We start from the raw sequence: 22428 nt of genomic DNA, 5'->3' as shown, positions 1-22428 counted from the left end.
GTTCCAGACCAGTCTGGCCAACATGGTTAAACCCCATCTCTACTAAAAATAAAAAATCGACCGGACGTGGTGGCTCACGTCTGTAGTCCCAGCACTTTGGGAGGCTGAGGCAGGCAGATCACGAGGTCAGGAGATCGAGACCATCCTGGCTAACACAGTGAAACCCCATCTCTACTAAAAATACAAAAAATTAGCCGGGTGTGGTGGTGGGCGCCTGTAGTCCCAGCTACTCGGGAGGCTGAGGCAGGAGACTAGCGTGAACCCGGGAGGCAGAGCTTGCAGTGAGCCAAGATCGCACCACTGCACTCCAGCCTGGGTGACAGAGAAAGACTGTCTCAAAAAATAAATAAATAAATAAATAAATAAATAATAATAATTAATTAGCTGGGCATAGTGGTCCACACTGTAATCCCAGTTACTTGGGAGGTTGAGACAGGAGAATCACTTGAACTCGGGAAGCGGAGGCTGAGGTGAGCCACGATCATGCCACTGCACTCCAGCCTGGGTGACAGAGCAAGACTGCGTCTCAAAAAATAAATAAATATAATTAAAATTAAAATTAATTAATTAACTAAAAATAAATAAATAATATGAAAATTAGCTGGGTGTGGTGGCAGGCACCTGTAATCCCAGCTACTCCAGAGGCTGAGGCAGGATAATCACTTGAACCCAGGAGACGGAGGTTGCAGTGAGCCGAGATCACGCCGCTGCACTCCAGCCTGGGTGACAGCAAGACCCTGTGTCAAATAAATAAAATAAAATAAAATATAAAAGTATCTCTCCACCAGGCATAGAGGCTGACTCCTGTAATCCCATCACTTTGGGAGTCCAAAGTGGAAGAATTGCTTGAGGCCAGGAGTTCAAGACTAGCCTGGGCACTGTAGTGAGACCCTGTCTCTATTTTAAAAATACTTATACATATATATTTAGATATCTGTCTATTGCTTGCCTAACTAGCCTGTTCTGCACCTAGCACAATGGCTCTAGGCATCCTGTCTTTTTAAAATTTATTTTTTATTTTTTGAGATGGGATCTTGCTCTGTTGCCCAGGCTGGAGTACAGTGGCAAGATCTCAGCTCACTGCAACCTCCTCCTCCTGGGTGCAAGCAATTCTCCTGCCTCAGCCTCCACAGTAGCTGGGTTTACAGGCGTGCACCTACTGCGTAGCCATGCCCGGCTAATTTTTGTATTTTTAGTAGAGACTGGGTTTCACTGGGTTTCACCATGTTGGCCAGGCTGGTCTCAAACTCCCGATCTTAGATGATCCACCCGCCTCAGCCTCAGAAAGTGATGGGATTACAGGCATGAGCCACCACGCCAGGCCAGCATCCTCAGTATTGATTCCACACATTATTCCTCCCTCCTGTCTTCCCCCAGGAAACTGAAAGTGGCTCTGTGATGCCAGAATTAAGGATCAGAATCTAGGGGAGTCTCCTACACTTCTGAAGTAGGAGTGAGATGGGGAGGGTTGAGGTAAAATGATTTCCTTAGATAAGAAAAATTGCCTTGTTTCTATTAAGTGCCAAGCTCTTCATACACATTTCACCGAAGCCCCAAGAGGTCAGCCTCATTACTTCCCTGTTTTCCTGCATTAACTTGAAACACAGTGACCTCAAGTAACAGGCCCCAGTTCACACAGCCCTTAGGGCCCTCGCCTGGATTCCAATCTTCAGGCTTTGGGAAATGTTTATTGACAAGTAGAGCTGGGTGTGAGTGTTATCAGTAAGCACTTGTTAACTGATTTCTCTCCTTTCAAAGTTCTAAACATTTCCATTATACTTCTAAGGGCTCATTGTTTTGTTAATAAAACAAAAGTCAACACTCATTTGCATCACCGAGAGCGCCTCCTCCTTATTCCCAGTGGGGTTTAGTGAGCAGAAGCTGGTTTTGGGTAAAGAGTTAGGGACTAGAAGATCTCCCCTGATGTGGGCGCCTAACAGAGCTTGACATCTAGTTCTATACATGTTAGTGGTATTATTATTCAGAGTATTTACATAAGAATCACCCTGATAGCTACTGTTTTGTGGACCTCAGTGCTGTGGGAGGCTTTTTCATTTGCAGCAGCTTTTACTCATCACTGCCCAGTGGAGTCCAAGGCTCTTTCCCTTTGTGATAGGTGTGCTTCACTCTCAGGCTCCAAGAGTTTAGGCAACTAGCCTAACATCACAAAGCAAACGGTTAGCAAAGTGTGGGTTTAGGGGCCAGGCGCGGTGGCTTGAGCCATTCATAAGTCTTACCCATCACTGCCCACCACCTTGGGGCCTAACAAAGTACCCATTACGGGCTGGGCGTGGTGGCTCACACCTGTAATTTCAGCACTTTGGGAGATTGAGGCGGATAGATCACCTGAGGTCAGGAGTTAAAGACCAGCCTGGCCAATATGGTGAAACCCTGTCTCTATTAAAAATACAAAAATTAGCTGGGCATGGTGGTGCACACCTGTAATCCCAGCTACTTGGGAGACTGAGGCAGGAGAACCATTTGAGCCCGGGAGACAGAGGTTACGGTGAGCCAAGATCACTCCACTGCACTCCAGCCTGGGCGACAGAGTGGGGAAATTGAGTGAGGCTGGAACTGTGCAGGAATCTGTTAGGCAGACGAAAGAGCATTGTGAGGTCCTCAAGGTGGGCATGTGCTGGGTGAGCTGGAGGCCCTATCAGGAGGCCAGAGGGGCTGGAACAGAGTGAGTGAGAGGGCGAGGGCTGGGAGAGGGGGCCTGGGAGGTAGGCAGGAACCAGATTGTGTTGGGCTTTGCAGGTCTTTGTAAGGACTTGGCTTCTACTGTGAGTGAGATGCTAGCCATTGCAGAATTTGTTTATTTTGGCTGTACTTTTTTCCTTCCTTCTTTCCTTCCTTCCTTCCTTCCTTCTTTCTTTCTTTCTTTCTTTCTTTTTTTTTTTTTTTTTTTTGTTGTTGTTGTTGAGACAGAGTCTTGCTCTGTCGCCCAGGCTGGAGTGCAGTGTGCGCCATCTTGACTCACTGCAACTTTCACCTCCTGGGTTCAAGCGGTTCTTCTGCCTCAGCCTCCAGAGTAGCTGGGACTACAGGCGCACACCACCACACCCAGCTAATTTTTGTATTTTTGTTTTTTAGTAGAGACGGGGGTTTCACCATATTGGCCAGGCTGGTCTGGAACTCCTGGCCTTGTGATCTGCTCTTCTCAGTCTCCCAAAGTGTTGGGATTATAGGCGTAAGCCATTGCGCCTGGCCACTTTTTTCCTTTTTTGGGGAGTTTTGAAAGCAGAGGAAGACATCACCTCACTTAGGTTTTTTGTTTTTGTTTTTGTTTTGAGATGGAGTCTAGCTCTTGTCGCCTAGGATGGAGCGCAGTGGTGCGATTTCAGTGCTCACTGCAAGCTCCGCCTCCCGGGTTCACACCATTCTCCTGCCTCAGCCTCCCGAGTAGCTGGGACTATAGGTGCCCACCACCACGCCTGGCTAATTTTTTGTAATTTTAGTAGAGACGGGGTTTCACCGTTTTGGCCAGGATGGTCTCAATCTCCTGACCTCGTGATCCACCCACCTCAGCCTTCCAAAGTGCTGGGATTACAGGCGTGAGCCACCGCGCCCGGCCTGACTTAGGTTTTAAAAGGACCACACAACTGCAAGGTCTGTGAATTGAGATATCACAACTCCCATGTTACGGGGACATTTCCTATCATTAGCCTGTTCTAACTGGAATATTTAGGGGCCTACCCTGCTTGAAGGAAATCTGATGTGCAAAAATCCGGATAGGACTAACTTTCCCCGAGGGACTGGCGGTCATTGCAAATTGCTCAGTGTAGCAGAGGTAATGTGGTGATCCCAAGCCTCTGGGCCCCACTTTCTTTCCATTGGAAGGACTCATTGCCCCAAAGCCCATCAGCTGCAGCTCCACAGGGGCCTTCTGCTTGCACAGGCACACACAGCCATAAAAAATGGGTGTTTCTGAATGTCTCCAGGATTAGATAATGGCAATGGTTGTACAACCCATCAGCTGCACCTCCAAGAGCGCCTTCTGCTGACACATGCACACGTGGCCATAAAAAAATGGGTGTTTCTGAATGGCTCCAGAATTAGATAATGGCAATGCTTGTACGACTTCGTGAATATACGAAAACCACCAAATGGCACACTTTAAAAGGTACGTTTTATGATATGTGAATTTTATCTCAGCAATAATAATAAAATAATAAAAATACTCCCAGAAATCCTGTTTGTCATAACACAAATGCTGGAAACAACCTAAATGTCTATCCACAGAGATCTGTGTTGTTTTTGGTTTTGTTTTTGAGACGAAGTCTCACTCTGTTGCCCAGGCTGGAGTGCAGTGGCACGATCTCAGCTCACGGCAACCTCTACCTCCCATTTTCAAGCGACCCATGCATCAGCCTCCCAAGTAGCTGGGATCACAGATGTGCACCACCATGCCCGGCTAATTTTTATATTGTTGTAGAGTTGGGGTTTCGTCATGTTGACCAGACTGGTCTTAAATTCCTGATCTCGGGTAATCCGCCTGCCTCGGCCTCCCAAAGTGCTGGGATTACAGGCGTGAGCCACAGCATCTGGCCATGTGTTTGGTTTTGTTTTTACATAAAGACGGGTCTTGAACTCCTGAACTCAAGCGATCCTCCTACCTCAGTTACTGAAGTGCTGGGATTAGAGGCAGGAGCCAATGTGCTCAGCTCCCATCTCTACTTTTAAATAACAAACATGTATATGTATAACTTTCATCTTCCTTTCTCTCTCTCTCTCTCTCTCTCTCTCTCTCTCTCTCTCTCTTTCTTGACAAGGTCTTGCTCTGTCGCCCAGGCTGGAGGGCAGTGGTGCCATCATTGCTCACTGTAGCCTCAACTTCCTGCTTCCTGGTCTCAAGTGATCTTCTTGCCCCAGTCTCCCAAGTAGCTGGGACTACAGGTGCGGGCCGACACATCCTAATTTTTGTATTTTTCATAGAGACAGGGTTTTACCATGTTGCTCAGACTGGTCTCGAACTCCGGGCTCAAGCAATACGCCTGCCTCGGCCTGAGTGAAGAAGGGACTGCGGGGTTTCACTGTGTTGCCCAGGCTGGTCTCGAGCTCCTGCACTCTCAGGAAATCCACTCACCTTGGCCTCCCAAAGTGCTAGGATTACAGGCATGGGCCACCGCGCCCGGCCACATATGCTAAAACATTATACAGAGGTTAGCATGGCCCCTGAGCAAGGATGACATGCAAATTCATGAAGCTTTCCATATTTTTGTGATTACACAATTGCATGTCTGTATCAAAATGTCTTGCAACACATAAATATATACACTTTCTATGTACCCAGAAAAATTAAAAATGATTTTTTTTTCTTTTGAGACGGAGTCTGGCTCTGTTGCCCAGGTTAGAGTGAAATGGCCGATTCTGGCTCACTGCAAACTCCACCTTCCAGTTTCAAGTGATTCTCCTGCCTCAGCCTCCCAAGTAGCTGGGATTACAGGTGCACACCACCACACCTGGCTAATTTTTGTATTTTTATTATAATAGAGACAGGGTTTCACCATGTTGGCCAGGCTGATCTTGAACTCCTGACTTCAGGTGATCTGCCCACTTCAGCCTCCCAAAGTGCCGAGATTACAGGCATGAGACATCACGCCCAGCCCTTGGAATTCTTTGTCATTAGCTTCTGTAATTGTCCTCTTTCATAGTCCAATGTAAGCTCCAGGATGGCTGGGGTTTGTTTTGTGTACCTCTGTATCACCGGCCAGATGAAGTCAACAGTGGTTAAAAGAATCAAGGGCAGCTCAGAAACTATATCAAGTGAGGGAAGAGGGAGGTTTCTGACTTGAGTGCTGATGACACAGAAATGGAAACCTGGGGGAAGCAGGGCATCAGATCTCGAAGATGACTTAATTTCTGGGATATCTGAGGTGCTTGGGGAGAGATCTAGGAGAGGTGGGATAGGCATGTCTAGAAAATATTTAACTGTGCAGGGCGTGGTGGCTCATGCCTGTAATCGCGGCATTTTGGGGGGCTGAGGCGGGTGGATCACCTGAGGTCAGGAGTTCGAGACCAGGCTGGCCAACATTTAGTGTGACCCATCTCTACTAAAAACACAAAAAATTAGCCGAGCATGGTGGTGCATGCCTGTAATCCCAGCTACTTGCAAGGCTGAGACAGGAGAATGGCTTGAATCCGGGAGGTGGACGTTGCAGGGACATGAGATTGCGTCATTGCACTCTAGCCTGGGCAACCGAGCAAGACTGTCTCAAAAAAAAAAAAAAAAAAGAGAAAGAAAATATCCTGAGAGTCACTCTCAAATGCCTATAGGGGTCAGAGAGGTAGCCTGAATAGTGACTGTGGTGTACTCCAAGACAACAGAGTAGAGGGAACAGTGGCAATCTGGTGAGAATATGCCCCATCTCAAAGGAAAGAAAGGAAAGCCATGGGAGTAAGCAGGTCTAGTGACCATAGATTTTTGGATTTTTCAAGGGAAGCTGAAAACAAGGACTTCCATGTGAAATCTTGTCTGCAGGCCAACTTTCACCTTCTGGTCACCTGTTTCTGACTTCTGTTGGAGCAATCTAGGCTTGAGCCTTCCCTAGACGTCCTGGGTATGTGTGGTGGTGGCAGGGAATGCTGGCTGCATTATTTCCTAAGGCAACAGGTACACTTATGGGCCAGGCACAGTGGCTCACACCTGTAATCCCAGCACTTTCGGAGGCTGAGGCAGGAGGATTGCTTGGGGCCAGGAGTTTGAGACCAGCCTGGGCAACAAGGCAAGAACCCTGTCTCTATAAAAATTTAAAACTAGCCAAGTGCGGTGGCACAGGCTTGTAGTTCCAGCTACTCAGGAGGCTGAGGCAGGAGGATCATTTGGGAATAGGAGTTGGAGGCTGAAGTGATCTGTGATCGCACCACTGCACTCCAGCCTGGTCAACAGAACGAGATTGCCTCAAAAGCAAAACAAATCTGGGTATGGTAGATCACACCTGTAATCCCAGGACTTTGGGAGGCCCAGGGGGTAGATGGCTTGAGTCCAGGAGTTTGAGACCAGCCTGGGCAACATGACAAAATCCTGTTTCTGCAAAAAGTACAAAAATTAGCTGGACGTGGTGGTGCATGCCTATAGTCCCAGCTACTCAGGAGGCTGAGGCGGGAGGACTGTTTGAGCCCAGAGATGGAGGTTGCAGTGAGCTGAAATCATACTACTACACTCTAGCCTGGGCGATAGAGTGAGACCCTGTTTCAAAAAAGAAAAAAAGCAGGCATACTTAGAATAAGACCATGCAGTTAATTCTATAGGAGCTCAGGTAGGCGCCAGCTGGGGCAGCCCACCTTAGTAGTGACTTGCTTTTTTTTTTTTCTTTTTTTTTCTTTTTTTTTTTTTAAGACAGAGAGAGTCTCGCCCTGTCAGCCAGGCTGGAGTGCAGTGGCACGATCTCAGCTCACTGCAACCTCCACCTCCCGGATTCAAGTGATTCTCCTGCTCAGCCTCCTGAATAGCTGGGATTACAGGAGTCAGCCACCATGCCCAGCTTTTTGTATTTTGTAGTAGAGATGGGCTTTCACCATGTTGACCAGGCTGATCTTGAACTCCTGACCTCAGGGATGCACCTACCTCAGCCTCCCAAAGTTCTGGGATTACAGGCGTGAACCACCACGCATGCCCTTACTTCGTGTTTGTGTCACATTTTGTTAAATCTCACATTATCTTGAACTTTTCCATTATTGTATCTGTTACAATGATCTGTGATCTTTGACGTTACTATCGTAATTGCTTCGGGGTGCCACAAACAGTGCCGATGTAAGAGGGCGAACTCAATGAACAAGTGTGTGTTGACTGTTCTCTCTCTCTCTGCTTGGGCCTCCCTCTTCTCAGAGACAATATTCAAACTAGGCCAATTAATAACCCTACAATAATGGCCTCTAAGTGTTCAAGCGAAAGGAAGAGTCAATCAAGGAGGCAAAGTTCCTTGTTGTCAAGAAACTGCTGTCACCCCAGCCTTCAGCGACCACCACCTCAATCAGTCAGCAGCCATCACCAATGAGGCAAGACCCTCCACCAGCAAAAAGATTACGACTTGCAAAAGCTCAGATGATTGTTACCATTTAAAAAATTAAAGTATGTCCCTGTTTTCATAGACATAACACTATTGCTCACTTAGACTGCAGTATTGTGGAACAGGAACTTTTTTTCTTTCCTTTTTTTTTTTTTTGAGACGGAGTCTCACTCTGTCACCCAGGCTGGAGTGCAGTGGCGCGATCTCAACTCACTGCAACCTCCACCTCCTGGGTTCAAGTGATTCTCCTGCTTCAGCCTCCTGAGTAGCTGGGACTACAGGCTCACACCACCACGCTTGGCTAATTTTTGTATTTTTGGTGGAGACGGGTTTTCACCATGTTGGCCAGAATGGTCTCGATCTCCTGACCACATTCACCTTAGCCTCCCAAAGTGCTGGGATTACAGGCGTGAGCCACCACGCCCAGTCAGAACCATAACGTTTACATGCACCAGGAAATGAAAAAATTCATGTGCCTCACTTTGTTGCAGTGGCCTGTAATAGCTAGAAAAAGAACTGGAGGAATTTCCCTGACAATTAACAGTGGTTGCCAGGTGTGGTGGCTCACGCCTGTAATCCCAGCACTTTGTGAGGCTGAGGCGGGCAGATCACCTGAGGTTGGGAGTTCGAGACCAGCCTGACCAACATGGAGAAATCCCACTTCTACTAAAAAAAAAAAAATACAAAATTAGCCGGGCATGGTGGCACATGCCTATAATCCCAGCTACTTGGGAGGCTAAGGTAGGAGAATCGCTTGAACCCAGGAGGCAGAGGTTGCGGTGAGCCAAGATCACACCATTGCACTCCAGCCTGGGCAACAAGAACGAAACTCTGTCTCAAAAAAACAAAACAAAACAAAACAGTAGTTATCCTCAAGAGGTGGCAAGAAGTGGGATGATGGGGGCACTTTCCCTCTGTGCTCTGTACTTGTGTGTTTGAATGGTTTTATATGACTATGTATTACTTCACAAGAAACAGAAAAATTTTAAATTATAGATCTTTTTTAACATACTCTGCCTGTGCAGACATGTGCGGGGAAACACATAGGACCTGAAGAATACACACAGAATGATTGACAGTGGTTACCTGGGGGAAGGGGATGGGGCTTGGGAAGGTTGGCAGGTGAAAGAGAAATTTAATGTTTTGCTCAGTGTCTCTTGCTGGGTGGCTTGAGTCCTACATATACTATGTATTCCTGGTTATAGAAAAATAATGTGAAAAACTTCAGTGCCCAACCCTTGAACCCATCCCTCCAGAAGTGGCAGACCAACTCACCCAGGCGGATGGGAGGGAGGAAAACCTTGGCAGGATATGCACAGTACTGTCCTAATCCCTTCCTTACCCCAGGACCCACACACCCCACCCTGGTTCAACCCACCCCACACACACTCAAAGAGGAGCCAGGGGTCTCATTGTAACACTCATTTTTATATAAATATCCGCAAGTCATGTTACAGAATAAGCCCCACCGGGGAAAAAAGTCAACGTTAGGGTTTTGTTAGATTGACCCCTGCCTTCTAGGTTGGGCCCCAGCCTGGAGGCGCCTGCTGCTTTGGGAAGGCTGGGGTTGCTGCCGTGAGGCTGCCGAAGAAGCTGCCTGTGTCGCCCACCCCTGGGCCGACCCCCTTCTTTGGTGTGTGGTACATGGTGACCTTCTCTGGCCACCCTTAGCCTGGGGCAGGGTTTTGGAGAACAGGGTTCAGGGAAGCAGGGCCCAGGAGTCCTGGGGGCACTTGGAAATGGGGTAAGGGGGACTGAGCCATTAAGAAGTGGTGGAGTCTGAGATTTAGAGGCTGAGCCTTTGAGGGTGGGGGCAGAGTGAATGGGAACATGTTGGGGGAACCAGGGCTGTAAGCCAAGCAGGAAGCTTCTGCCCTTCCCTCCAGCCCAGGTCCCCAGGTCCCGCCCCCTGTTGGTCATCTCCTGCTGGCCCCACCTTCCCAGGGAGAAGCCTGACTGTCCCTTCCCGGCTCTTCCCCCTGCAATCTCCCTTCCCCACAGAGAGGCCAGAGGCTAGGAACACAGCACCAGTCTGAGGATTTAATTAACCAGGAAGGGGACTGTTGGGAGGGGCACCCCTGTAAAAATGTACAAAAGGTCTTGGGGCTATGTGAAAGGGGTGATAAATATGTACATGGAACCCCCCTTCCTTAAGCCCCTCCTCCTCCAGCCCTCGGAGGGCATGAGGACTTGGGTGGTAGGTGAAGGGGAGGGGGCACTTTGGCCTCTGGCTTAGTGAGCCCTTGGGGAGACAGGCCCAGGGCCTAGAGGCCCTTAGAGGGGCAAAGGTGCACCTCAGGAGGCCCCATGGCCCCCGAGATGAGCCACACTCCCATGCACACACCCCTCTCCCTCTCTAGAGGCTGACCTCTGCTCTCCCAGTGACCCTACACTCCATGTGATGCTTGGTCTCGTGGGGGTTGAGGCTTCTGTTCCCAGGTTCCATGACCTCAGAGGTGGCTGGTGAGGTTATGACCTTTGCCCTCCAGCCCTGGCTTAAAACCTCAGCCCTAGGACCTGGTTAAAGGAACGGGAGATGGAGCTTCGCCCCGACCCCTCCCCTCCCCTCACCTGTCAGCCCGAGCTGGGCCGGGGCCCCTAGGTGGGGAACTGGGCCGGGGGGCGGGCACAAGCGGAGGTGGTGCCCCCAAAAGGGCTCCTGGTGGGGTCTTGCTGAGAAGGTGAGGGGTGCCTGGGGCCGCAGCAGGTGGCGGTGGAGGAGCCAAGCGGCTGTAGAGCAAGGGGTGAGCAGGTTCCAGACCGTAGAGGCGGGCAGCGGCCACGGCCCCGGGTCCAGTTAGCTCCTCACCCGCCTCATAGAAGCGGGGTGGCCTTGCCAGGCGTGGGGGTGCTGCCAACCAGGTTGGCTCCAGGAAGCCAGCACAGCGATCTGGTGGGCTAGGGCCCAGAAATGGGGGTGGCCGGGGCCTCTCAAACAGCAGGTGAAGGCCCTGGGGCCCAGTGGCTGCTGCGGCGGCAGCGGCGGCGGCGGCGGCAGCAGCAGCGGCGGCGGCAGCGGCAGCCTCCTCCTTCCTCTCTTCCTTTACCCGCACGGATTCCTTGGTTGGCCGAGGCCCCTCCTCGCCAGCCCGGGCCTTGGGAGTAGCAGGAGAAACTCGGAGCTGGGGCCGTGAGAAGGGGAGGTCCCTGGAGGGCAGGAGTGGGGAGAGAATGAAGTTCTCCAGAGGCAGCAGAGGCTGAGAGTGGGGCAGGGGCAGGGGCAGGGGCAGGGTGGGCGGGAGGCACACCTGTCCTTCTCCTCCTTGGTAATGGAGGGCTCCCTCCGCTCCACAGGCCGCTCCTTGTCTGAGCCTGGAGTCCGGGCGGCCTCAGGGGGCCGGACCCAGGCAGGAAAGGCCAGAGGACTGCGGTGCAGGCGGCCCCATGGGTCCGGCGGGGAGGCGAAAGCTGGTGGGGCCCCTGGGCTTTCTTTCTGGGCAAAGACGGCGCCGGAGTCTGGGCAGAGGGTGAAGCAAAGAGTGACAGGGGCCAGGAGTGGGAGGCCCCATTCAGGCCTCCTCCCAGACCCCGGTCTGAACTGTCACCCCGCGGCCGCAGTCCCCCAACCCCACCGCACCCACACTCACTGAATGTGGGGCTGCCCAGGCCTCCAAAGGCCCCGTTGGAGAGGGCAGCCAAAGAGGCGAAGCTTGTGGGACGCCCAAAGGGATCTGTGGGAGGAAAGGGGGGTGGTCAGAGCACTGGGCAGCCGGTGCTGAGCAGGCACCAGGCCTGGCTGGGCAGAGGCAGGACCGGTGCCTGGAGTCCTCAGCTGCCTGCTTTCAGCAGCCCTGTGCTGAGCACTTCCTTGGGCCAGGAAGGTATTGAGCTTTGACAAGCACCCTGTCGGTTAACTTCACAAAAAGCCCAAGAGGTGGTTAGGATCATGCCCACTTGAAGATGATGAAACAGGCTCAGAGAGGTGAAATGACTTGCCTGGGGTCATCTAGCTAGGGAGTGGTACCAACCCAGGGCTTCCTTGACATGAAGTCATGCTCTTCTCCCCGACTCCCCAACACCAGCCGCCTGGACCCATCGCAGCAGATCTCCGCTCTGCAGCAAGCCACTCGCCTGAAGACCTTTTTGGCTTCCCCGCAGCCTGACATGCAGGGCCCTTCCCGACCTGACCCTAACTTCATGCATGCGTCACACAGTCAGACAGAACAACTAACCTATCCCGCCACTAGAATGTCACCATGTCCCCAGCCAGGAACACCCTTCTTCAAGCCACCAGGCTCAACTCCTCCTTGTCTACCCAAACCCAGGTGAAACCTCCCCAAGAAGCCCGCCAAGATCCTAGGAGTCAGTGGCCATGTTCTCCCCTGGGCCAGCACGGCCTCCCCACCTTCCCCTCCCAGGTGGTGTACTGCCCCTGCCACTGGCTACTGGGAGACAGGGCTCCAGCTGGCAGAGATTGAAGTCGCCCTGCTCTTCCCTACTTATTTTACAGATGAGGAAATCAAGGCTCAGAGGGGGTAGAGTAACCTGCCCAAGGTCACTAAGCAAGTGGAACCAGGTCTATCCCGCATTCCACCTGCCTGCTGGGTCTGATTTCCATCTCCTGGAAGTCAGGGACAAAGCCTAGGTTGCCCAACACGCCCTTGGCTCTTACCAATGTGGGTGCTGGGGCTCAGGAAGGGTCCATGGGCCCCGGGAGCTGCCGTGAAAGGGTTGGCTGCAGCGTGGACGGCACCTGGGGCAGAGAGGTGGGAGATTCTGATGAGGCTGAGTGGGCACAAGCTGGGCCTTGGGCTACAGACAGGGAACCTCAGGCCCAAGGGGGCTGGCCAGACTCACCAGTCGCAGTGAAGAGGGAGGCCGGGTGGGAGAGCTCCTGCCCAGGGGGCAGGGCCCCATAGGGCCCCGGAAGGCAGGGCAGGAGGTCGTTCCGAAAGTCAAGCTTGTGGGAGTCACCCTGTGTGCGACACAGGGAGAGGGGCAGTACATGAGGAGCCGGTCTGGTCCCCCTCTTGCTCTCCCACGCGTGGTTCCCCTCCAAAGGCTGGCTGGCACCCAGATGGAGCTTGGATGCCTATCTTCTGCCTCTCTTGGAGCCTTCTCTGAGCAGCCTGCTAATGAGCCAGAGAACTAAGGTGCCAGCCATGGAACTGTTCAGCAGTGATGGGGGACAGAAGATGTTTCTGGCCAAGATTCTACTGAGCTCTGTTGAGGGCCAATGCCCAGAGCTCAGTCCTCCCCTGACTCTGAGACCCACTCTCCCCAGCCCTCCGGCCCCAGTACCTTCATTTTCTCCTGGTGTCTCAGGATCATGTAAGCCACACGCACGTGCATGGCACACCACTTCCCTGGTTTCTGCCGCCCCAGAAGGATGACCAAAGGGAAAGGGAAGGAAAGAACGTTCACTCATCATCCACTCCAGGCCTAGCTCTGGGCCCAGCCTCGCCACAAAACATCCCTACTCATTGTTCCTACAACCAAGGGATGACTAGGTTCATTTTACAGCCTAGGAAACTGAGGCTCAGAGAGATCAACTGCCTTGCCCAAGGTCCCATGGCCAGTTCCATCTGAGCCCAGGTCTGCGACTTGAAAGCCCTCACTCTCTGCTGTTCCACATCCGGCTGCCTCCATGTTTTGGGCTTCTCACTTATTCCCAAGCAAGACCCCCCTTAACCAAACACCCTAACACCGGCCCCCAGCCTCATGCAGCCTGAGATCCTCACACAACTCACCCTCAAAGGTTGCCGGAAATGGTCGGGGATCTGGGGATGGCAATGGAGAGATGGGAGGCGACTCAGACCCGAGTCTGGGCCAGGTGCCTCACATCTCCACAGCATTCACTCACCCCCCACATGCCTGAGACACTGGGACTCCCTCAAACCCTTCCTGCTCAGGCCCAAACTCCTTTCCCCATCTCTCCCACTCTAGGCATCTCTCCTCCAGCACAAGGTTTCTGAACCAAGCCCCAGGGAGGTGCCCTGCTGGGAGGCTGCGGGTGGTGAGGGGCAGTCAGGACAGGTTTCTCAGAGAAGCTATCCTATTACCAACTTTAGAGTATAGCGGTCTGTTTAAGATTTCTTTAAGAAAAATGCCTTTGAAGGAAGTTGGAAAACCTCTGGCCTAGTCCTTCCTGTAGGAAACTGGTCCTGTGCGTTTCACAATGCTCCTGCAGCCCTGGGGTCTACGCTGCTGCAAGTGCTAAGGGGAGGGAGGGAGGCTCTGGCTCTCCTCACTTCACCAAGGGGCAGCTTATCTTTTGTTTTCCGAACAGCGCTTCCTAGTATGATATCATTTGGAAAAAAAGTGTTTTGTGACTTTATTAAAAAGTTTGAAAACCACTACAAAAACCACTGTCCTAATCATCTTATTCCTGGAACAAGCTCATAAAACTCTCATTCCTCATGCCTGGGAAAGCCAGTTACTTACAGAAATTCCCTCTATGAGACACCCAGGAACACCCCTGATTGTGAATTCAAGGGAGGAATCAGTAGTTCACTCTCCTCAAGTCAGTTCTGTTCTCCCCGCAACACACCTTCCAGCTCCCCCAGGACCTGCCCTGGCCCCCTCACCTGTGTCCCCTTCTGGGAGAGCCCGCTCGGCACCGGCCCCAGTCGTGGTGGCAGCTCAGGGTTCGTGCTCTGGGAAAGGGGAGTGGAGGGATGAGAGAGGAGAGCTGGCACCGAGCACAAAGGGGTCCAGAACCAAGCTGGGACACGGGGCAGGGAGGGATCATGGCTTTGGAGAAACCTGGGTGCAGCAGGGCAGGAGGATGGGCACGGCTTTGGGGAATGCGAGGAGGGTGCTTGGACACGGCGTGTCTGGGTATGTCAAGATGGGAGGAAGTGGTGGTGTCTGGATTGGGAGCTCACCTTGGGCTGGAAGGCCCCCTGCAGGGAGCCAAAGGAGACAGCCGGCGGGAGGCCCGGAGGCAGCCCGGGCACTGCGGGAGGGAAGGCCGTGTACGGCTGTGGAGAGAAGGGGACTAGTCCAGGTGGGGGTGGAGGCGCAGCCCAAGTCCAGCCTGCCCGTCAGTCCACGGGTCTCCACCGTAAAGCCCCCCAGGGAGCTCTCCCAGGCTCAAGGCTCTTGCTTTTGTACTGAAGACTGGACCCCAGCAGTCAGGGTCACACGCATGGATGCATCCACGCCCACACCACACACCCCACACACACACGCACACTCACATTATGTCGGAAAAGGCCTTCCATCTTTCCTGGATATTTCTCAAACTAGGGGAGAGAAGGGAAGAGTAAGCTGCCAGCCAGGGACCCGGGCCTTCCCCCGGAAGCCATGCCCTCCCCTGAGGCCTCCGAGCCTCATCACCGGCCCAATGAGGAGCTCACCATGTGGGGGCCGTGGGGTGGCAGCAGGCCTGGGGGATAAGGGGTGAAGTGCTGGTGGGTGTGCTGGTGGGTGTGCTGGTGCTGGTGGTTGTGCTGGTGGAACTGGAAGGCCAGGGGCCGGGCCGAGCCCCCTGCCCCCACCACCTCAGGGCCACCCTGGGCATTCAGGTAGCGAGAGTTCAGGTCCTGGCCGATCAGGTCCTGCTCTGTGGGAGGGGACGGGAGAAGGCTTTAATGCTGTCGCCACATCAGCCTCCTTGGGCCCAGGTGACTGCCTTCCCTCTGGCCTCAAGCCACTCCCTCCTCAAGCCCTGCTGTCTGCTGAGGCCGAGGTGCCCCAAAGCCAACTGGGCCCGAGCCCGGGGCCATGGCCCCCCACCCCCCGGCCAGGACCCCAAACTCACCAGAAAGGGCGTTAGCGGCTGAGGCCCCAGGGTGCCCTGGCACCTGCAGCAGGGGTGGGGGTGGGGGCAGGGTGGGGCCAGGGGAGAACAAGGAGGGGTGGTGGGGTGGTGGGGGGGGCCGCAGCCCGGGAGGGGGAAAGCTGTGGGTAGACAGAGGCAGGGGCAGTGAGGGCGTTGGGGGCCGGTGGGTGAGCTGCGCGGACGAGGAGGAGGCAGATGAGGAGGAGGAGGACGAAGAGGATGATGAGGGGGGAGGCTGAGCCACGGGAGGGGCCGGGGCCTTGGGGGGCGGCCGTGAAGAGCTGGGGAGAGAAGTGGGGAGATGAGTGAGGGGTTGGGAGGTGCCAGCTCTGACGGGCGGGGGTCAGAAGCCTGGGTGATACTGTGACCCTGGTTCTCCAACATGGGAGGTGGCAGAACCTGGCCCCAGGACCCCCCTCCCCCAGGGAATCCATTCTCAGACTGAGGTGCCTCCCACACCCAGCAACCCCCACTTCTCCCTGTCTAGGTCTCTGCATCCACACAGCTGCCTCTGCCATCTCTGGCCAGATGACTTTCCCTTTCTGACTCAACCACGGCACAGAACAGATCATTCATGTTGACGCTTAATTAGAACAAGCCACCTGGGGTCCCCCACCCTACAACAGTGGAAGCAGCACCACACGGGCCTGGCCTGGGAGTCAGGAGACCTGAATTCTAGGCCCATCTTGCCATGAATGCCTGGGGTGACCTTGAGCAAGTCACTGCTCCTCTCTGAGCCTTAGTTTTCTCAATAACAACAACGATGACAATGACGGTGACAAAAATAATAGAGCATCAATAATGAGTGTCAATAGTTCTTACCCTGTGGCGAGCACCTGCTTTAAAAGCTAATCCAAGTCTCCAACACTCCACGCCACCTTCCCCACTGCTGCCCAGCAGAGTAACCATCTCAACTGCATCATTGGCTTCTTTTAACAACTCAACTCAATTTCTTTTTTTTTTTTTTTTTTTTTTTACTTAGCCTCCCCCTAAACACGTATGAAATCAAGGGGCTGAGGGATGATACTTAACTTTCTAAAGCTCAAAAAAGCTAACTCATGACTTTTTTTTAAAGTTTACTCACATAAAACCTGAAATCATCCCATATGTTACTGACACTGAATGTACACGCTTTGGGAAACACTGCATTCACTCGTAGTTAATCCTCACAACAGCTTTAAGATGAAAATAGTATGATTATTCCATTTGACAGAAGGAGGAAATCGAGGCTCAGAGGGGTTAAGTGACTTGTCAAAAATCACACAGCCAGGAAGCGTCAGAGCAAGAATTTGAATCTGGGTCTGACACCAAAGCCAGCGCTCTTAACCATCATGTCAGCATTTCCCAAAGTATGTTCCAAAGAACACTATTCCGAGCAGACTTGCCTGCCTGAAAAAGCCCTCTCACCAGCAAATACAACTGGGAAACAGCACAGCCTGGATTCCCCGGCAGGGGAATGTGTAACGGACTCAAGTCAGTCCTGCGTTCATCTCTTTCTATTTGTTTTTCTCAAAGTTTTCAGCCTCAGAATCCTTTTTCAAGTCATACCCCACAGGTACCATCCTGTGTCCCTGCCACAGAAAGCAAGGGTTGGCACCAAATTGACCAGGCCCTTCCAGACTGCATCAATCCCCCAGACCACTCACCTGCCAGTACTGAGGTCCAGGCTGCTGCCATAGGGAGAAGTGCGGAGGCCGAAGGGCGAGACCCGAAGCTGCAGCTGGGGCTGGGGTGGGGGTGGCAGACTGGGGGTGGCCGGCAGGGGTGCAGGGGGTGAGACAGGAGGCCGAGGGACCGGTGGAGGCGGTGGTTCCTTTGGGGGGAAAGGCACTAGCAGCGGGTCGGGCCCCGGGGGCTGTTCTTGGCTCCGCTCCAGGCCCGACACTTTAGGGACCACGGAGAGTTTTGCTTCACAGTTCCCATTGAAGGCGCCGTGGGGGCCCGAGGCTGTGGGGCAGGATGGCAGACATGCTCAGTTGAGGCTCATGCTCACCCCACTTCCCTCCCGTGCCTCCAGGCCCCAGACCTTGGGACCAACCTTTGCTGGTTGAGACAGTAAAGGATGGGTCGAGGTCATCATCGGAGACCTGGGGAAGAAGGGCAAGGGATAGGGTTAGGTTGTGGGCAGGCCAGGCCTCCATCCAGGAAGGCCAAATAGCCTCTGGAGGCTGCTAGGAACTGGCGGTAGTAGCAAGTCTGTTCCTTCAGTTTAGCTGAGATCCATCAAAGACTGGGCTCTAGCAGGGCTGAGCTTGGAGAAAGAGCAGAGTGGAGCAGCTGAGCCCAAGAATCCGATAGGCCAGGAGGACTAAATAGAGACAGCGTTGAAGCAGCAGAGAAGCAGGCAAACCAAACCAAAACGTCAGAGGTCACTAGCTGCTGGCCCACAGGCCTCCCTGACTTACAGATACATTTGGGCCACTTAAAACTTTTAGTAAAAGTTTTAAACCAACTGTAGATATTTAAGAATCCGGAGATTCCTCATTAAAACTCAGGCTTGCAGATTCCCTCAAGAATGGGCCCCCTGTTCTTGTAGCAACAGTCAGCCTAAACTAGACAAAGATGGATGAAGCAAATGGACAAGAACCCACTGGTTCACCACAGTCCTATCCAATCAACTTTTGAAACGAAAACAAGACACACATCAGGGAATGCAAATTGAGTTACTTACATGGGCCCAATGGCTACAGCATTCATTTCTAGGACATATTATCTCACAACAAGCAAATCACCCCTAAGGATAAACTCAAATACACCTTCATAAGCTGAGTCCCTACAGTGACTACAATGGTTTCTGCTCAGACTTGAATCGACATCTGCATTCTAAGAAGAGGCTGATGACCAGCAGAAGGCCCATCTCAGTGCCACAGCCACTCTGGGTTTCCGTGGAGAACCAGAAGTAGCTCGAGGGCTTTGGAAAGAATAGTATGCTAAAGCATGGACCCTCCATTCCTTGGTCAGCTAGCCCTAGTCACCAAAAGAAAAAATGACGCCATTTACCCTCCCAATCCACCCCCCTTCCTCCCAAAAACCTAATCCTGACTCAACCTAAGCCATGTTTCCCACTCAAGGGAAGGCTGTCTGCTGCACGTAGAAGGCCTTTATGCTGCAGTCCCTTTTACAAGCAGTGACACTGCCCACCCAAGCTCTAGCCCCACTCACCCTCTCGTCCAGATCACTTTCCGCGTCACACTGGGGAGAAGGAAAGACAGAGGTGTCACGAGAGGGAAGAGGCCCAGGGTGGAGTGGGGAGGGGCCAGGACAGGTGGATAGCACTTACTATGTATCCAGCTTCCAGAGAGTGACGGGAGGACGCCTGAGGAAGACCAGAGTCCAGAGGTGAGGGAGGCGGCTGCTGAGGCGGCTGGGAAAGTCGCAGCTCCCAGCAGGGCGCTCACGGGCCTCCAGGATCTACTCTCAGCCTCTCCTTCCAGTTGCTTCTCCCGCCACTGCCCACCCGGGTCCCAGAGCTTTCGCCATTTCCTAAATATGCCGGGTCCTCAAGTCTTCGTGCTCTTGCCCAAAACAACTTTTCCCCATCTCTTTTCTTAGCAAACTTCTGACTATACTTCAGGACCTGACTAAGACATCCTAGGGGGCTTTCCCCAACCACAACTCTCCTCCCATCCCCCAGGCAGCACAAGCGGCTTCCTCATGTGGGTTTCTGTAGCATCTCTCCCCATCTTTGCTTTCTGTAGCTTCTCAAGTTTAGGTCTAGGTGTTTGCTTCCTATTTCTTTCCTATTTATGACCCAACTAAGTTCCTTTGATGCCTCTCTGAATTATCAAAACGTTTGAAGTAGACACAGAACCAGGCAAAAGTAGGTGCACCTAACTGTAGAAAGGCCTTCGTCAGACCCAGATGAGAGTGAGGGCTCAAATTTTCCCTGCTTGCCTCTTTGCCCTTAGAGACTGGGGTCACTGTTTACAAGGGACAGTGGCGTTGCTGACGAAAAACGGGGCTGTGGGAAATACATTCTGCCTAAAGAGTTTTAAAGGACAAGCTCACCTCTTTTCTTCTCCGCTTATTGGGCCATTTTCTGCCCCGATCCCCAGGGGGCCGGCCAGGCTCCCGATCAGAGCTGTCCCCTGGCTCCCCGGTGGCCCCACTGGAGCCCCCCCTCTTCCGCTTCCCAGAATGCTTCAGCCGATGTTCCAGTCGCTCTGGGGGCTGAAGAGATGCATCCTTCTGTGGAGAAGGATGTGGGGCTGAGGTGGATGGAAAAGGGCAAGCTCCCGACCCCTCTAGGGGTGACCAAGCTGCCTAAGTACCCCTCAGGCCGGGAAACCGGGTCCCCAGAGACAAGCTCTACCTCCTCCCACCCCAGGGCGGGGCAGAGGCCTGGCCAGAGGAGCCGGTTGCTCTGGTTTGGGGTGCCAGCATTCCCCCCTCAACTCCACCCACTCGGGGCACTGCACCCTCCTTGCTGCCCCTCGGAAACCCCCAAAGCCCCCCAGGCCCATTAGGCCCCACCTGCAAGGCCTCGAGGGTGGCGAAGCTGGCGATGGCGAAGCCATCGATCAAGTCCTCCTCCTCCTCTTCCTCCTCCTCAGGCTCCTCCTCGGCTTCTCCGTCGTCTGCGCCCCCCTCCTCCTCCTCCTCCTCCTCCTCCCCGCGGCTGCCCGAGCCGGCAGGCCGCTTCCGAGCTCGGGGTCGCGGGGGTCGAGGTCTCGGACGGGGCCGCCGGCGTCTCGGGCCCCCGGGCCGCTCTCCAGACGAAGCTGACGACCAAGGCCTGGCAGGCGGCGGAGGCGACGACGAGGACGAGGAGCCGCGCGGGGCAGCCAACAGGGCCCGGGGCGCGTCGCCGCCTGGACCTCGGCGGCGCCGCTGCTCCCGGTCTCGGTCTCGGCGCGAGCAGCGCCGCCGCCGCCGCTCCCCCTCCGCTGCCCAGCCCGGGCCCGGGGCCGCGGCCGCTGCCGTCTCCATGGCGACCGCCCTCAGCGCCGCATCCGGAGGCTGCGGGGCCCGAAGCGGCCTGTCCGCAGGCCCGGGGTCGCAGGCGCGGCGCTGGCGGCTACACAGGGACGAGAGGGCCACGGCTTCCCCTTTAAAGCCGGATCTGCTGGCCCCAAGCTTGCCCCAAGGCCACGGCCCGGGAAGCCGGCGCCGCCCCCGGGGCGACAAGCCCGAGGGCCCCCCCTGCGGGCTCGGCGGGGCCGCGACGGCGAAAACGGGGCGGCCGTCCCTTTAAGGCGAGGCCTCAAGTTGTCCAGCCCCTGGCCCCTTTAAGACGACCCGACAGTGTCCGGCGGTCTAGTGCGGTGGCCGCCCCCTGCCAGGGGTCGAGGCAAGTCTCCCCGAGGAAGAGGAAGGGCCACCCCTTTAAAAGGGGCAGAAAGCTCGCCCGAAACGCAGACCTCCCCTTTAAAAGTGTCTCAAGTCCTCCGGCTCAAAGAGGCCACCCCTTTAAGGAGGCCAGGGTCCTTCAAACAGCAGGCCGTCCCTTTAAGGGCTCGGAGTTAGTTTCTAGTCCTCCACAAGCGGCCACTTCCCCTTTAAGTTGAATTTAAAAGACTTCTTGGGTGTGGGGGAGGAGGTAAATAAAAACCCCACTCGCCCCAGTTCTGCCAACGGCACAGTTCTCAATTTGTCAGCGTCTATTCGGCGGCTTCCCCTTTAAGGCTGGCGTTGGAGTGCGCCGAGTTCAGTGGCCACCCCTTTAAGGAGATTTAAAGGGGCCTCCTCCGGGCCCAGCTCCTCCAGCCTCCGCCTCCGGTCGCCATGAAAGGCGCGAGGCGGGGCGAGGCCGCGGGGCCAGCCCTCCAAAGCCCCGGATGTGAGGCAACGGTGACGGGTACAGCTCCTCTGTCCGCCGACATAAAAGTCTCTTCCTCCTTTCCTCCGTCTCTGTCCGACTTGGGCCTTAAGGAATCCGGAACGGCCGATGGGCAGCGGGGGACCTCCAGCGCAAACTCCTGTTGTCTCCTTTGGAGTCTTGGGGCGCTTCTCTGCCAGGACTTCCCTGCCCCTCCTCCCTCTTCCTACTCAGCCTACACCTCCTTCCTCTCTTGGCCTCCTCCCACTCTCCGCCCCCTTCCCCTCACCCCCTCCACGGGCGCAGTCGCTGATAGGTTGAGAGGGCTACGTCAAGGCGAGGGGCGGAGCCAAACCCGAGGGAGTGGGTGCATGTAACCGCCCTCAAATCTTGGATTGGGTTACGTCAGATTGGCTCCGCCCTTCCCCCAGTCTTGTGACTCGACTGGTTAGAAGTAGGTGTTTGGGGAGGTTCCCGCAGGGCCCCGCCTCTTCCTGCTGTTAGTTTATTGGCCAGTCTCCTGATGGCGTCGAGGCGAGGGGCGGAGACGCCGGGCCTGAGGCGTTGGGGGCGGTTGGCCGCTGGGGGGCGCGCGGATGCGAGAGATTCTGTTCCACAGCCAGTTAAGTCATCGCCGCCTTTCCGCCGCTCAGCGCGGCCCGCAGACAGCCTGGCGTCTTGCGCACGCGCGTGGCGGCGCCGCCGCCGCCCGGCTGGCGGCTGGCTGGTTGTTCCGCGGTGCGGGGTGGCTCGAGCGGCCGCGTGCTGTGCCTGCGCTGGCCGCACTAACAGGCAGCCGTGTCCCTTCCAGGCGAGGCTGCTGGCAGCGGTCCCCGAGCTCTAGCAATTCGAAAACACTTTGCACTTGCATGAGCGCTTCTCCGCGTTAGTGACTGCGTTTAGTAATAATTCCACGAGGGAGATGCTGTCAGCCC

The 22428-nt window shown here is 54.4% G+C and overlaps 1 protein-coding gene, 1 long non-coding RNA gene and 1 pseudogene across 5 annotated transcripts; 2 read left to right on the top strand and 1 right to left on the bottom strand.

Annotated features, from left to right (window-relative positions):
• Positions 1 to 3753: 3753 nt before the first annotated feature.
• Positions 3754 to 7960, top strand: LOC105482926 (uncharacterized). The gene is made up of 3 exons (XR_987937.2): positions 3754 to 4123; positions 6439 to 6560; positions 7829 to 7960. It is a non-coding gene; the product is annotated as an uncharacterized lncRNA (long non-coding RNA).
• Positions 5128 to 5220, top strand: LOC112426917 (U6 spliceosomal RNA; annotated as a pseudogene).
• A 1456-nt stretch (positions 7961 to 9416) lies between the features above and the next one.
• On the bottom strand, positions 9417 to 21765 carry LOC105482925 (fibrosin). 4 transcript variants are annotated; one of them, XM_011743401.3, is made up of 18 exons: positions 20209 to 21765; positions 19744 to 19923; positions 19016 to 19051; positions 18898 to 18927; positions 17774 to 17822; positions 17382 to 17682; positions 15715 to 16016; positions 15311 to 15516; positions 15152 to 15196; positions 14837 to 14932; positions 14537 to 14605; positions 13700 to 13729; positions 13251 to 13322; positions 12807 to 12924; positions 12622 to 12702; positions 11597 to 11680; positions 11258 to 11465; positions 9417 to 11156 (listed from the first exon to the last, which is right to left on the bottom strand). In XM_011743401.3, exons 1-18 carry the CDS (start codon positions 20662 to 20664, stop codon positions 10577 to 10579), a joined length of 2943 nt encoding a protein of 980 aa, XP_011741703.2. In that variant the 5' UTR covers positions 20665 to 21765; the 3' UTR covers positions 9417 to 10576. The 4 variants fall into 4 exon arrangements, with proteins under 4 accessions (XP_011741703.2, XP_070940510.1, XP_011741705.2 ...); XM_071084409.1 differs by lacking the exon at positions 13700 to 13729; XM_011743403.3 differs by lacking the exon at positions 18898 to 18927.
• Positions 21766 to 22428: the final 663 nt, after the last annotated feature.

Source organism: Macaca nemestrina, chromosome 18 (genome assembly GCF_043159975.1).
Source record: "Macaca nemestrina isolate mMacNem1 chromosome 18, mMacNem.hap1, whole genome shotgun sequence".
Taxonomy (NCBI): Eukaryota; Metazoa; Chordata; class Mammalia; order Primates; family Cercopithecidae; genus Macaca; species Macaca nemestrina.
Note: the sequence above shows the minus strand (reverse complement) of the source record. Positions and strands in the feature narration are given on the sequence as shown.